The sequence below is a fragment of the Podarcis cretensis genome (genome assembly GCF_951804945.1).
Source record: "Podarcis cretensis genome assembly, chromosome: 11".
Taxonomy (NCBI): domain Eukaryota; kingdom Metazoa; phylum Chordata; class Lepidosauria; order Squamata; family Lacertidae; genus Podarcis; species Podarcis cretensis.
In genome coordinates this window covers 5,532,645-5,547,477 of record NC_137180.1, presented here as the reverse complement: position 1 = coordinate 5,547,477, position 14,833 = coordinate 5,532,645, and the positions used below count along the sequence as shown (strand labels likewise).

The 14,833-nt window shown below is 42.2% G+C and overlaps 1 protein-coding gene across 6 annotated transcripts in view; it reads right to left on the bottom strand.

Moving 5' to 3' along the window:
- LOC307227005 (transducin-like enhancer protein 4) overlaps positions 1–14,833 on the bottom strand; it is a 139,822-nt gene that overhangs the window by 46,168 nt on the left and 78,821 nt on the right. For 4 of the 6 annotated variants that reach the window (XR_013843760.1, XR_013843762.1, XR_013843764.1 and 1 more), the window contains 2 exons: positions 12,384–12,588; positions 10,649–10,665 (listed from right to left, as the gene is read on the bottom strand). Coding sequence is in view for 1 of the 6 variants with exons in the window: in XM_079996074.1 (XP_079852200.1) it covers positions 10,649–10,665; positions 12,384–12,588 (222 nt within the window). In the remaining 5 variants the exon portion in view is untranslated. The remainder of the gene's footprint in view (positions 1–10,648; positions 10,666–12,383; positions 12,589–14,833) is intronic. The other 2 variants (XR_013843761.1, XR_013843763.1) reach the window with 1 other exon arrangement.

The window sequence follows — 14,833 nt, the reverse complement described above, 5'->3', positions numbered from 1 at the left end:
AAGACCTTGTCCATTTTTACAAACACCACCACCACTTGGACTTCATTCAACAAATTATCTAGTTTTCACTAATTTGGTAAACTTATGTCTGGGCCATATTACTTCAAAATGCAGATAAGGGCTGGCATGACTGAATGCTTCTCCATACAAAAATAAACATTTTTATGCCCATAGAAAGCTAGCATGTCAGGGAGTCGGTTAGACTAGATCTCTGTTACATCCAACATCCAGCTGCCAAGTCACAGGTTCACTCTACATGAAACACCACGTTTTGTTTCCAGTAACTCATTAAACATTGGAACATATAACCCATGTTGCTGATTTTACCTTGATTTTATTCTGCTTTGGGGGGGTTTGTTTTTTGCCTCATCTTATATTTGGACTTTAAAAGTGGCATCAACCTACTTAAGTCCACTGCTTTCAGTGGGTCCACTAAGTACCACTTAGTTGTGTATCACCCTAGAATTTAATCATTTTATTTGTAAACCACCTAGATAACTTCCTATTATTGGGTGGTATAAAAATAGTTAAAAATAAATAAGTCCATAAGATTTTTGCCTTCTGGGAGACTAGAACATCTGGAGAAAGAAAATTCATGTTTCTCTAAATCATTAATCAGTCAGAGATTTAGTAAAGTAGGCATCAGAGGATTTTGTCTGAAGTGTTTTTATAGCGGCTCTCCTTGCAAGCATAAAGCAATTCTTCAGCAGGCAAAGCTGGGAGCAGATACTAGATAAGACTGCTTCTAGCACTGAAATATGGACACACATGTCTATATCTATATCCACACACACAGGACACTGAGAGATGGAAAATCTAATTTTTGCAACAAGAATACATGCTGTTATTCTCAAATGACTGTTCTATGCTGAATTAAAAAGCACAAGATGACTTCATTAGAAAGGAAACACTGAGTGTGGGAGAAAAACGTAGAAATCTAAGAAGAGTTTAGGCAGGGAGAAGTCCCCTTCTGAAGGCATTTACCAGAGTATCAGGTTAATGATGCAATTTAAATACGTATATGTATAGTCGCAAAATGTTCATGACCCAACAACAATATAGGGTATTATAAAGAACAATGTAAAATCAGCCACTTAAGACAGACCAAGACAACAAACAGGGCCTTGCTAATTAATATTTGCTTTGCTTCAGCAGTCACTGGATGAGATTGCAAACAAGCAAGCCTGTCTCACCCAATCACATCATCAATCCACTCATGTTTCACCACCTGAGTACTGGCTCTGCCCCACAGATATTTATTCATCCGCTCCACAATTGCAACACATTTTCTGGAATTACAGCACCTGTTACATTCCCCACAGCTTACACGTCCAAAGCCAGGTATCAATTAATACTGCACAAATTGCTGTACTGCCAGACCAACAAAATTTTCTCGTCATGCTACAATGCGGTGACCTTCCTCCCTTCTACAAAAAATAAGAGGAAATAAAATAAAATACCAAGCGTCTCCGTGGAATACACCCTTGTGAAACAAAGGAAAACTCACACTGCATCTCTTTATAAACGTTATCATGGAAAAGCTAATCGAAACTCATGTCAACCTCTTGGAGTGGAAATAGGTAGTTGCCGCTTTCAAAGTCTTGCTGTTGAGATTCAGAAGATTGGCCCTGCCTCAGTCCCGCCTGAGTCTTGGTACCAAGGAAGATGGGGTGACTCCCAACTCACCATGCAAACCGAGTCTACAGATCCAGAGAGTGGGGAGAGGGAAGAGTTGTGAAGCGCTGGCCTTGTAATAAATCATCAGTCTCAAGGCTTGTTCACACATTCAGTAAGTCAGAGGCTGGCATGAGCTGATAATTTTTTTAAAAAATCCTGGTAAAGTGAGTGGCATAAAATGTACATCTCCTTCAGCAACGTGTTGTGCTTTTTTATGAAAGCAAACTGGGTCCCCTCTCAATACAAAAGTGCTACAGCGCTATACAGCGGTACCTCTACTTATGGAAGCAATCCGTTCCAGAGTGCCGTTTGCACCCCGGAAAGTCCGTAAGTAGAGTGCCGCATCTGCGTGTGTGCGTGATGCAATAGAGCGCTCCTGCGCATGCGCGAAGCACGCAGAATGCTTCTGTGCATGCGGCGAAACCCGTAAGTATACACTTCCACGTTTGCAGTGTTCGCAACCCGAAAATCCACAACATGAACCTAAAGCAACTGACTATAGCAACTGAAAAAATCAACACACATAAACAAAGAACAAAATGTGTACATGTATATACCTTTCAAGTGTTTGCATAATAACTAACAAGGTTCTCTGCTACAGGTGTCTTCCTTATTCTTTTGTATCTAAAGGTAAAGGTAAAGGTACCCCTGCCCGTACGGCCAGTCGTGTCCGACTCTAGGGTCGCGCGCTCATCTCGCTCAAGAGGCCGGGAGCCGGCGCTGTCTGGGTCACGTGGCAAGCGTGACGAAGCTGCAACTGGCGAGCCAGTACCAGCGCCGCACACGGAAACGCCATTTACCTTCCCGCTATAAAGCGGTACCTATTTATCTATTTGCACTTAGGGGTGCTTTCGAACTGCTAGGTGGGCAGGAGCTGGGACCAAACAACGGGAGCTCATCCCGCCGCGGGGATTCGAACCGCCGACCTTACGATCAGCAAGTCCTAGGCACTGAGGTTTTACCCACAGCGCCACCCGCGTCCCTCTTTTGTATCTACAGTGGCCTTAAAAATGCTGCTTTCAAAAGTATTTTTTCTATTACAACTTAATATTACATTGCCAAATAAGTCCACCGACACTTTACTAAAACTGCTGAATTTGCTACAATTTATTCCCTCGCCACAAAGCTACCACAACCCACAGCGCAGGGAGAAGTCTTAAGAGGAGGTGTATTCCCACCTCACTATGAGACTTGCCAGTAAGCAAGCAAAATGCATCTATAAGCAAAATTCCCCATTTTCACTGGCTTAATAAGTCAATATTACAGGAAACTAAAGACAGACTGCCTGCACCTCTCAGTCTGGTAAATTCTTCCTTACTTCCCTTACTTTGAAGATCACCACTACAAATGGTTTCTATCATTTAAAAAAACAAAAACAGAACAGAACTATTCCCTATGTTGGAAAATGCAACTCAGAACTACCCACTGTTAGCAAAGTCACTTAAATAACGCAGATGGAGTTGAGGAAAGAGAAAAGAAATCCTGATAGCACTTTAGTGAGCAAGATGAACCAGTGTACAGTTTGAGGAGAAAGAAACAGAGAGCTTTTGTCTTTCTTCCTTCAGGCCTTGTACATCATTTGTAAACATTCAACCAAACATACAGAGGAAAAAGTCACTGAAAACTACACAGCCAATCAGTGCATGTGTTACTTCGGCAAAGATCGTGCCATTCTGCCCAGCTGCTAAGCAACATCTCCACCTCTCCCCTTCTTTATTAGTAGACTTTAATACTAACAGAATTAACCGTTAAGCTGTACACAGAACGATCTCTGGGTGTTTCACGTCAAACATTAGGCCCAGCATACCTGAAGGAGTATCTCTGCTGCTGCATTTCAAACAGCCTTGGCCCTGTGGAACGCCCTCCCATCAGATGTCAAGGAGATAAAGAACTACACAACTTTTAGAAGACATCTGAAGACAGCCCCATATTGGGAAGTTTTAATTTTTGGCATTTTATTATGTTTTTACATTCTGCTGGAAGGCACCCAGAGTAACTGGGGAAACCCAGCCAGGTGAGCAGGGTATAAATATTATTATTCGTGACATTAAAGGTCTGGGAAGCCCAGCAAAACAATCACTACTTGTGGCATGTCAGTATAGAAGTGGCAGACTGCACATTGCTAACAACAACAATGTTGCGAAGGGTACCATATTATCTACACCAGTGTTTCCCAACCTTGGGTCTTCAACTGTTTTTGGACTACAATTCCCATCACCCCTGACCACTGATCTTGCTAGCTAGGGATGATGGGAGCTGGAGTCCAGAAATAGGTGGAGACCCAAGGTTGGGAAACACTGATCTACACTAAACTTTAAAAAGTATAAAGAATACAGAAAAATAAAGATTTTCCATGGCTAGTGGGACCAACAAAGGCCACCCAACTTCTTTGCTTTCCAACCATGTGTTCGTTTTTGCATTTGAAAAAACAAACCAAAATCATTATGCTTAGCTCTCTGTAAGTAATAATTCATGGGGTTCAAAACCACATAGGTTTCAAGGCCTACACACAATGCATGGATCCGGGTTGTTGAGTTGAGAAAGTTGGAGTCTGAGTGAAATACGCCTGAAGAGGGCTGTTCCAAGTGAATTCTGTGCATATTTATTCAGAATTAGGGTTCCCATATTTTGAAGGGCAAAAAAGAGGACACATTTGCCGACTTCTACTTTTGACTATGGATTGCTATGATGGCTCTTATTTTACATATTCATGAAAAAAGAGGACATGTGGCAACCTCCTGTTCGCCGTGTCCAATGGGCTTACAACCCTAGTTCAGTGTGCTTAGGATTCCAGCCTAAATTACTATTACTCATTTGGTTGGCTAGCACTTTAAAAGAAACATGTAATTTCACCGAGCAACATAAAGCAGATTACTCAAGGGCTATTTAAGTTCATTTGTTGTGGTCTGCAGTTGCATCTTCATCATTTCAAAGGATCTGAACCTGTGTAAATTATTTTTCTTCTACACATCTGTGCAAATAAATGCTGTACCCCTTTCTCACTGATGCTCTTTAATTCTGGCCTATGGATCCCCCTTTATGCATTGATCTAGTCCTCTACATTTTGTGAACCCTTTACGGAATGGTGGTCACATCTTTTCAAAAAATATGGGAATAAAAATACAATTGGACATATTTCTTTCCTGTTCACACCAGCGAGTAGGCTACCTTAATTATCTCATTCTTACAGCAACACCTAAATTTACATTTTATGAGCTATTCTAAAATCTGCCCTGCTTAATAATCTGTATCTTCAAGAAAACACTTGAAAGCGTCTCTCACAATTAAACCCAGCCACAACCTTGTATAAATCAAACTTTTGCTACCATATCAAAACGTTACACTGGGGCTGCATAACATTGCCCACATCCTCATTACATGCTACACTAATTACTACCAGCAGATTCAGAATTTTCTGCACATTAGAGGCTTTTAGAGGAGCTATAAAAAATTTCAGGCACCATTAATTTAAATTTGTATTGAAATTTCCTTTTGACAGATGGCCAAAAATTACTTATTATTTAGAGCACCAGAGCTGCCTGTTTGCACATTAGAAGAGGAAAGGGAAAAATTAAAAGCAAGGAGGAAATTTATGTCACGTTCATTACCTGTTAAATGTTAAGGAGCATTATCTTGCATGAATAAATTATTTCATACAAGCACACAGTCTCCAGCTGCTAGCAACTGGCACGTTCTGGCTGATAAAAACCATCTCAAGTCACACAGTAGACAATCATAAAAAGCCTCTCTTAACCAGGAGCCACTTAAGAGAGGGCAGATCAATAGAACAAGCAACTAACTGCTACTCTGGGCATCACGGATCACATTAAGGAAATTAGCAAACTATTTCACCTTGCAAAGCTGGCAACAAGCCCTAGATGCTGACACAATCCAACTTGCAATTTGATGGCTGTACAAGACAAACATTTATTTATAGCTATCGCTGTCTAATAAATCAGTGCAAAAGGAGTTGCACCCTTGCATGCTGTCATTCCAGATGTCTACCTAATGGCTTAGAAAAAAAGTAACCCCAAATTAATTGCAGGTGAATTAGTCGCATCTACTGAACAATGACACACCTCATTGGTTAATCTCTATTGCCCTTTCTTCAGTTTTGAGCAACGCTGGCCATCCTGCAATATCGTTTACACACATTCATGGTTCACACAGGATTTGTTAACATGCCATTCATCAGTTTACAATTCAGATCCAAACCCCTGTCTAACCATAAATTCTCCATGTTAAATTGCTGGAAGACTTTGTTATAAAGAGATGAATAAGTTAAATAACATAAAAGCAACCAACAAACAATTAAGTGTTCATAGGATGGGGTAAAGTAAAAGCAGTAACATTTTTTTTAAAAAAAAATACTTAAAAGCTTTGGGTAATGATGCAATCTTTCACAAATTATGGAAAAACTCATGGAGATAGCCATGACTATTTACACTCCAAACCACTAGTAAAGGTAAAGGGACCCCTGACCATTAGGTCCAGTCGCAGACGACTCTGGGGTTGTGGCACTCATCTCGCTTTATTGGCCGAGGGAGCTGGCATACAGCTTCTGGGTCATGTGGCCAGCATGACTAAGCCGCTTCTGGCGAACCAGAGCAGCGCACAGAAAGGCTGTTTACCTTCTCACCGGAGCGGTACCTATTTATCTACTTGCACTTTGACATGCTTTGGAACTGCTAGGTGGGCGGCAGCTGGGACCGAGCAACGGGAGCTCACCCCGTCGCGGGGATTCAAACCGCCGACCTTCTGATCGGCAAGCCCTAGGCTCTGTGGTTTAGACCACAGCGCCACCAGCGTCCTAAACCACTAGTATACAGGCCCAATTTACTTTTATTTTCCTAAATCACATGCAGCCTTCCAGCCATAAGCTGTATCATAAACTGCCTTATATTTGCTTGGGCAACCCTTTTGGTTTTGCAGTCCCAAGAAATGGGAGGTTTGCCCCTGCAAGGCCACCATACATGGCTGAAGACTGCACCTCTTGGAAAGATCACAAGTTGCTTCCATGCATTCTGTTTAGGTTCATGCAGAGAGAGAAACTAACAGAGCCATAACTGCTAGTTGAATGAAAACTGGCTGCAAATACAAGAGAAACACATATAGTCTTTGTTGTATATTTCTGTTTTTCAGTTTATGCCTCGCATTTCCTCCCACTGAAGCAGATCTGAAAATCAGTGTACAATCATATTAAAACCAACTTAAAAACATACGGAACACACACACACATGAAGATCACAACAGAAATATGCAAAGCAGAAACACTAATGCAAGCAGAGAAAGCTTTCAGCCATGAAACCTCACCACTACATCTCTCGAGTGGAGCTGATCCCTGCTTGCATTCTTCCTTTGCATCCCCTGTTTGAATCCAAGCCAGGCCTTCAAAGGAAGAAGGGGAAGCATCAGGAGTGCACTCTCAGTGTGTGCTCCTGATTTGTTCCTTTCACGTTAAGTCATCTGGCATCATATAGGGATGTCAGGAGGGTGACTGGCTGGGGGGTGACCTTGCCTACCTGCAACAATGGCATGCAGCTGATAATAATAATAATAATAATAATTTATTATTTATACCCCACCCATCTGGCTGGGCCTCCCCAGCCACTCTGGGCGGCTTCCAAAAATACAGTAAAATATCACACCTTAAAAACTTCCCTGAACAGGGCTGCCTGAAGATGTCTTCTGAATGTCAGGTAGTTGTTTATTGCTTTGACATCTGCTGGAAGGGCGTTCCACAGGGCGGGCGCCACTACCGAGAAGGCCCTCTGCCTGGTTCCCTGTAGCTTTGCTTCTCGCAATGAGGGAACCGCCAGAAGGCCCTCAGCGCTGGACCTCAGCGTCCGGGCAGAATGATGGGGGTGGAGACGCTCCTTCAGGTATACTGGACCGAGAGCTGAGGGTGGGAGCCATCAGGGATGGGAGCAGCTTAGGATGCAGCCCACCAGTTCGATCTTATTCCCAACCCATGATTTATGGAGACTGTGTTGGAGACTGGAAATGCATTTAAAGGGAACCCAGGGTTTTATGAAAAAGGGCAAAATCAAATTCATTATGGACCAACTGTTCTGGGTTACTTTTTTATTGTACTGTTATAGTTCAAATAAGAAAAACAACAAAATGGATTGTTTTATTGGGGACTGGGTTTTTTGGGGTGAACTTATTTTAACAGTTAACAGGTAAATTGGTTGGGTATTTTAGGGCAGAAAGGTGGGGCACACATATCATACATACACATGGCTTCCTTTCTTTCTGAGGGGTAAGTTTTAAGGACTTATTATTTGGGAAACTGAACCATGTGTAAACTGATTTAATGCTGGCTTCTTCAGTCTGCAGAAAGGCACTTATCCCGCCACTGCTGCACACACTGAAAATTATTGCAGATGGAAAACTGACAGTTCTTGTCAGTTTGCAGCTGTTAAGAACCCTGAGGGTAACTGTGAAAGTGACAAGAACAAGGTCAAATTCACTCTGTTGCAACATGACAAAGCTGTGAACAGCACCAGCAGAGGACTGGGATAGGGTTCAGACTGCAGACCTCTCCCATTTCAGGAAAGAGAGAAAAATAGTTGTTTAACATGAAGCCATTTCTTTCACTCTCCAAGGCGGACTTCATACATGCAGGTTTATGCTTCCCTGTTATTTTAATGCTAAATTGCATCTGCACAAATGATGCATACCTGGAAATCACATCTAAGAACACATCAAGATCAAATGTTTTTAGTAGTAGGAACATTGCACTTGGGAGTGTGTCTCTGTGCACATCAGAAAAAAAAACTTACTATGAAATGTACATAGGAAAAAGCTTTAGAGCCATTAACTGCAAACCTGAAGTCACTCTGGCACTTCACTGTCATCACTGGAGACAAAAGGCTTTGAGTATGGAACACTTCCAATTGCTCCGGATTGTTTTTGCATAAAACCTTATGTCCTATATACTTTAGATCAGGGGTGAGGAACCTGTGGTCTTCAAAACGCTGTTGGATTACAACATCTGCTGTCTCTCACCACTGGCTATGCTGGCTGGAGCTGATGGATATAGGAGTCCAACTATGTTAGGTTTCCCACCCCTACTTTAGAAAATGGTTAACTGAAAGTATGCATCAACTACAAATAGGGAGGGAATCAAATTGGCTCCAAGCCAAAGGCCAGGAGGAACGACTCTGTCTTACAGGCCCTGCGGAAAGAAATCAGATCCTGCAGGGCCCTGGTCTCATGAGGCAGAGCGTTCCACCAGGCTGGAGCCAGTGTTGAAAAGGTCCTGGCTCTGGTTGAAGCTAATATAACTTCCTTAGGGCCTGGGACCACTAGGGTGTAGCTATTTATGGACCTTGAGGTTCTCCGTGGGGCATACCGGGACGGGCGGTCCCGTAGCTACGAGGGACTAGAGCTTGAAGCCATTGAGAAGCGGAGGTATTCTGGCTTTCCCTATAAGCACCTGCCAAGCTCTTGGAGCATCAACTGATATGCCTCCACCTTGATTATGGAGTGTTTTGGTACTCTGCTTGAGCACAGCAGGCTTCCAGTCATATCTGGGGTTGGAAAGAGGCAAGAGATCATCTGCCACCGCCACTCCTGCAACTCTGTAGTGTTGAGAGAAATCCTCAGGCTAGTCATATTCAGCAGACACCCTTCAGCTGTTGCTGGTCTACAAGTCCCATCATCCATGACCGACTGCCATAAAGATTGAGGCTGATGGGAGCTAGAGTCCAACAGCACCTGTATGGCACGGCCATTGGCTACTCCTGCACCAGAGGATGGCAGAGCAGTTTCTATGGTGAAGATGCCAGCCTTGTTCCAACCCCCTTCTAGAAATACATGAGAAGCTCATGAATAGCAAAAAAATCCATTCAGGATGTGTGTCTATTCCAGAGTTTTGGCAGCAGGGAATAAATGCATTTCATACGCGTCCAGAAATATTCTGGAGTGGTCAGGTACTGACCAACCTTATGCTGTGGGAGTTGGCTGGTTCACTGATGACTTTTAGAGAATTAATTTATAGACTTTTTTTGTTTAGAATAGCTTTTAATTTACTTTCTGGCTGAAGTTATTTTATCATGTTATAGACAAGACTATTGTCTATTTTAATTTGGTTTTTCTACTATCATCAATTGAATCTGTTTTGTACTGTATCATACAAGCAGCCATTAAACTGTTTTTGGCTAGTTGGCATAATTTTTGTTATACCAAAAAAAATAAAAAATAAAAAATAAAAAGTATATTATATTCTGGGCTATTACATCAGCTCTAATATTCTATTTTACATAGCATACCAACTTAGAACCTGAGTTGGAGAATGCTATTAGAAAGACATCTGTCTTAGTTTCTGCTTGACAACAGATTAGCGCTCACATTTAGGATGCTTTTCATACCCAAAGATCTGAAAGGCCATGCTTCGGTACAGCTAATTTGTGTTAAAATATCAAAAAGCCTCTAGGCACCAACACTAATTCCAGTGAAAATATTCATTACTAGGCTCAAAATTATGGGAGTCACTCCAGACAACCATTTAACAGATGGGAGACAAGCCCATAGTGAATTCTCTCTCTGCTACAGAGCTGCACATTGGAACGAAGGTCCTCTTGGGATTTAGGAGTTGGGGAAGCAGGAAGGATCCCTTGTGTGTTGTCTCCCCTGCAACCCAAAACCTCTCAAAAGAGCCAGCATGCATCAGTTCATTCATCCTGAAAAGTTCCTGATAAGAAGAGGAGGATGTATTTCTCAGGAATCAGCCAACAAGCAAAGCACACATAAATAGTTCTCACAGCAGCTACTGATCATTATCGTGGGACCGTTTGAAGTTGTCTTTATATGTAGCACCTTTGGAATAGCTGACCCAAGACTCTGATAATCAATACAGATTATATCTAGCTACAATCACAACACCTCCTATGCTTTACTTCAACTACAATAAAAAGTACTGCATTTCTTCTAAGCTAATCCTTCCAATTGTGAAATGGCGTCTTACCTTTATGGAGTCTCTATCTTCATGCACAACAGAAGCACCAACATGGCCGAGAAAGACAAGGGGGAGGGAGAGAGAGAAAAATGTTAGCTTACATCAAATTATGCATTTCTTTACCCTCCCCCCAAACCTAATCCCTGCTAAAATAAATAAATAACACACATATAATCTAATATGTGCAGTTTCTTATTGGCACCTGTATTGTACAACTAATTTTATAAACTGAATTTATCATCTGAATATATTGGCTTACCGACACTTCTTAGCAATAAATATTATAGCAATAATGTAGGAATCTACAGTACAAGTTATAGCTAAATATTTGCTTTTCAAAGAGAAGAGATAGGAGCAAAGCACACTGTATTCAATCCTTATCTCTTAACATTATCGCCCACAGCAAATTTCTTAAGTCCAACAAGAGTACACTTCCAACATTGCCATCTATACACCATCCAAATCAAGGGTTATATGCAGAATATTATTTTTATTTACCCAAATATAATGCTTAACCTCTGGCTTTATAGCCCTCCCTCTCAATCCTACTATGAACACACAATGAGACTGAATATTTCCACTTTAGAACTAACCACTATTCTCTGTGATATTCACACTCATGGAGCTGTGGCTTGTTGTTTTATTAGTTAACACCAAAGAGAATCAAGTTAACTCTTCTAACAAGAATCAGAACTAATAGTTGATTTAGACAGTTCTAAATCAAAGGCTGAAGCCTTTAACCTCCTTGTGCAAAGGAGATGTGTGCCGCCCAAGGCTGATACAGGCTTGTTCTTGCAATGCCAAACCATGGTTTAGCAATATAACTGAACCAGGCCAGTGCTATCAGCAGATCACAAAATCAAAGTGTTGGAAGGGAGCTTGGAGGTCATGTGCTCTAAACCCCTGCTCAGATGCAGGATTTGTGGTGCAGGATGCAACTACAGCATCCTGGACAATGACAGTCCATCCTCTCCTTAAATACATCCTGCAAACACGAACCTTCCACTACCTCCTGAGGGAATCCCTTCCACTGCTGAACAGCTCTTATTAGGTGGTTTCACCTAATATTTATCAGAAATCTGTTTTCCCTGCAATTTCCATCCACTGGTTCTAGTTGCTCCCTGTTTTTCCAGAGGGCAGAATTCTGCTCCATCGTCTGTGGGACGGCCCTTTGAAATTTGAAAGCCACCTGACTCATGGTACCTTACAGAATTATTGGCATCCACCTGTCTCGAGAAGCAATGGAATGCACCTCCGGGGGGTGAAGTCAAACTGCTGTGTTAGCAGCACTGAAGTGACCTCCCTGGGGTGTAAACGAAATAGATCTCTGGCCCCAAGAAGCTGAGAGTATGAAAATAATAGAGAGGTGGGCAAAAGAGGGGTAGGGAGGGAATAATGTGGGCAAATGCAGTTACATGTGCTTCAGGATTGGTTACAGTAGGGAATAAATTTTAGGAGACAAGCCAAAGGGCATATGGAAAATGTGGATTCTAATAAAGGCTTTCAAAGAAAGGAGATGTATGCCACCATGCCACCATGTACATGTTCCACAGAGGGGTTTCTATGAATAGGAAAACAGAATGAGTTCAATTCTTTAAGGCTGCCAAACCTTCTGTGAGTTCCAAGATGACTCTTGCCCTTGCATGCTCACCAAATCCTTTGTTACCCACTCCTCCCTCTCCACGAAGAGGCAGGCTGTATATTTTAAAACTTCTTTCCCGGAGGCCAGTGAAGCATCTCCTACCTCTTTGGTGGTCATTATCATGATGCTTCTTTTCGTCTTTGATCGGGAGATGGGACTGACCCCCAAGGGCACTCGACAAGGCTAAAAGGCCAGCGCTGCTGCCAATGGGTGGGATGGCTGGAGGTTGCAATCCTGAAGGGTGTGGAGTGAGAGGCACTGGGAGACCGTGTCCATGTGACAAATGCTGGGCCTGGAGTTGCTGCTGCTGTGAAAAATTAAACACAGATATTGAATTTGTTCCAGGAAAGAGAGATTTAAATGCAGTTAACTGTGCACTGGACTGCGCTCGCGTATCTTCAAGGGCTGTCAACCAGTCAATGGCCTTGCTTCACAAAAAATAATTAAAGACAGAACAGCATCTCGGTGCAGGTGGAGACATTTGATAAATGAAATTGGCTGAAATACACAATTGTTTGCTGCAAGAGTAGCCAACGGACCACCCTCCAATATGCTGTTGGGACTCCCAGTTGCTATCATCTCCAGCCAGCACAGCCAATGGCCAGGGATGATGGGAAATGCAGTCCATTAAACATCTAGAGTGGCACTATGTCCTATAATATCTGGAAAATTAGGGGGTAGGACAGTGATGAAGGCTGCACATCATGAACTTTATTAAGCTATTTTTAAACTGCAGTGTAGGAAAGAACAAAACCAAAATGATAAGCCTGGCCTTTCAAGAGCAGCTCTTCCGGGAGCAGTAACACACATATATACACATGTCTAATCAAAACACACAAGTTAACAATGAAAGCAGCAATAAAGTTTTGCGCACGCACCAAAAAAAGGGAGAAAATTGAGAAAATTAGTGTTAAACAGTTCTCCTAGAGCTGCTGCGCAGCATGCAGTGAGAGTTAATTTGAAAGAGGAAACCTGAATTAACAATCCAGAAAAGGAAACTGGTTGCAGCCACCGTTTTAAGTCCTTTAAGTGTCCTCAGCGGTACTTGAGCAAATTACTAAAGAAAATCTAATGTAGCAAAGCTTGGGTCCTCCTGTAGGCTTGCTCAATAATGCTGAAATAATTGGGCACTCTGTGCACGTTTAGTGATGCTCGAATGAAAAGCTAGAGGCCTGCCCTTGTACTCTTCTCTAGCTGCTGACTCTGTGTTGTGACAGGTTTATTTGAGTGGGACTGTGATGCATGCACCAGTAACTGCGCTGACAAGAGTTTAAAGTCATTTTTACCAGTACACTGGCAACACATAGAGAAAGCCCTTGAGAGGTTAGAATTGGAGTGCTTGACCTCAGCCAAGGCTGCATCAAGCTTTCTACTATACTAACCATTGTGGGGTAGATGGTTTGTTGATGCTGCTGAGTGAGAATCGTGCTGGGGGGGGGGGATACAGTGGTAAAGGGAAGAAATGTGTCATGCTCAATCTATCCTAACAGGGAACTGCTTCAGTTCACACTTGCCCAGACAATAGCACACTCCCCTGCCCCCCACCCTTTTACTTGAGATTCACAAAATGACTCTGAAATCAGCTTTCACTTTCACAAACTATGCTCTTTAAGCAATCTCTCTCTCTCTCTCTCTCTCTCTCTCTCTCTCTCTCTCTCTCTCTCTCTCTCTGCGTATGTGTTCAAGCCCGTAATAATGTTTACAAAGGGGCAGGAACAATTTGCATTGCCACCACCAAATTTCAGAAACAAAACACCACATCAAAACTCCCAAGACTTACCTCTGCCTATTATGTAAATGGGCAATACTGTACTATGTGCAAATCTTATTACCTTTCAATTAAATTTATTATTTGAAAAAGGTATATATTAAGCTACCGTCCCCCCACCCCACCCCCACCGTTTCACCCTGGATTTAAATTAGATGTACAACCAGCTGCATCAGTTATCTTATTTCAACTTTTGCTTCTAAACCGTTGGAAAGATTATCCTAGTTCAACTTCTGCTCAGATTAAAACTAGAACTTTAGCTACAGAAGGAGTGCTGTGACAAAGTTGCAAACATAAGCCAACAGTTGCTGCTCAAGATGAAATTAATACTGAGGCCACATCAGTGTTACAGGGTGAACATTTCAAAATAAAGATGTTTCTTTGAGAAGTGTGATCCAATCAACTGTCCTACAAGAAATATGCAAAATAACTAAGCAAGTATTAGAAGTCACCCCAGAACTGGCCCTACTGAACGTTTTCCAAGATGATAATGCCCACTCACATTATAAAGAACTTATGACACATCTACTCTCAGCAGCCAGAAGCATCATAGCCAGATCTGTCAGGCGTGAACATGGACCAATGGTACCAAATCATATGGGAAACAGCCTTACTGGAAAAGCTGACCAATAAACTGAAACTGACGCTGGGATAAAACAACAGACTGAAACTAACACAGTGACAAATAGAAGAGGACACCTTCGTCCCAGTATGGCTCCCCTTTATCACGTACAAAGCCCAAAAAGACAAGAAGAATCCACCAACAGCATACAAATCAATATGG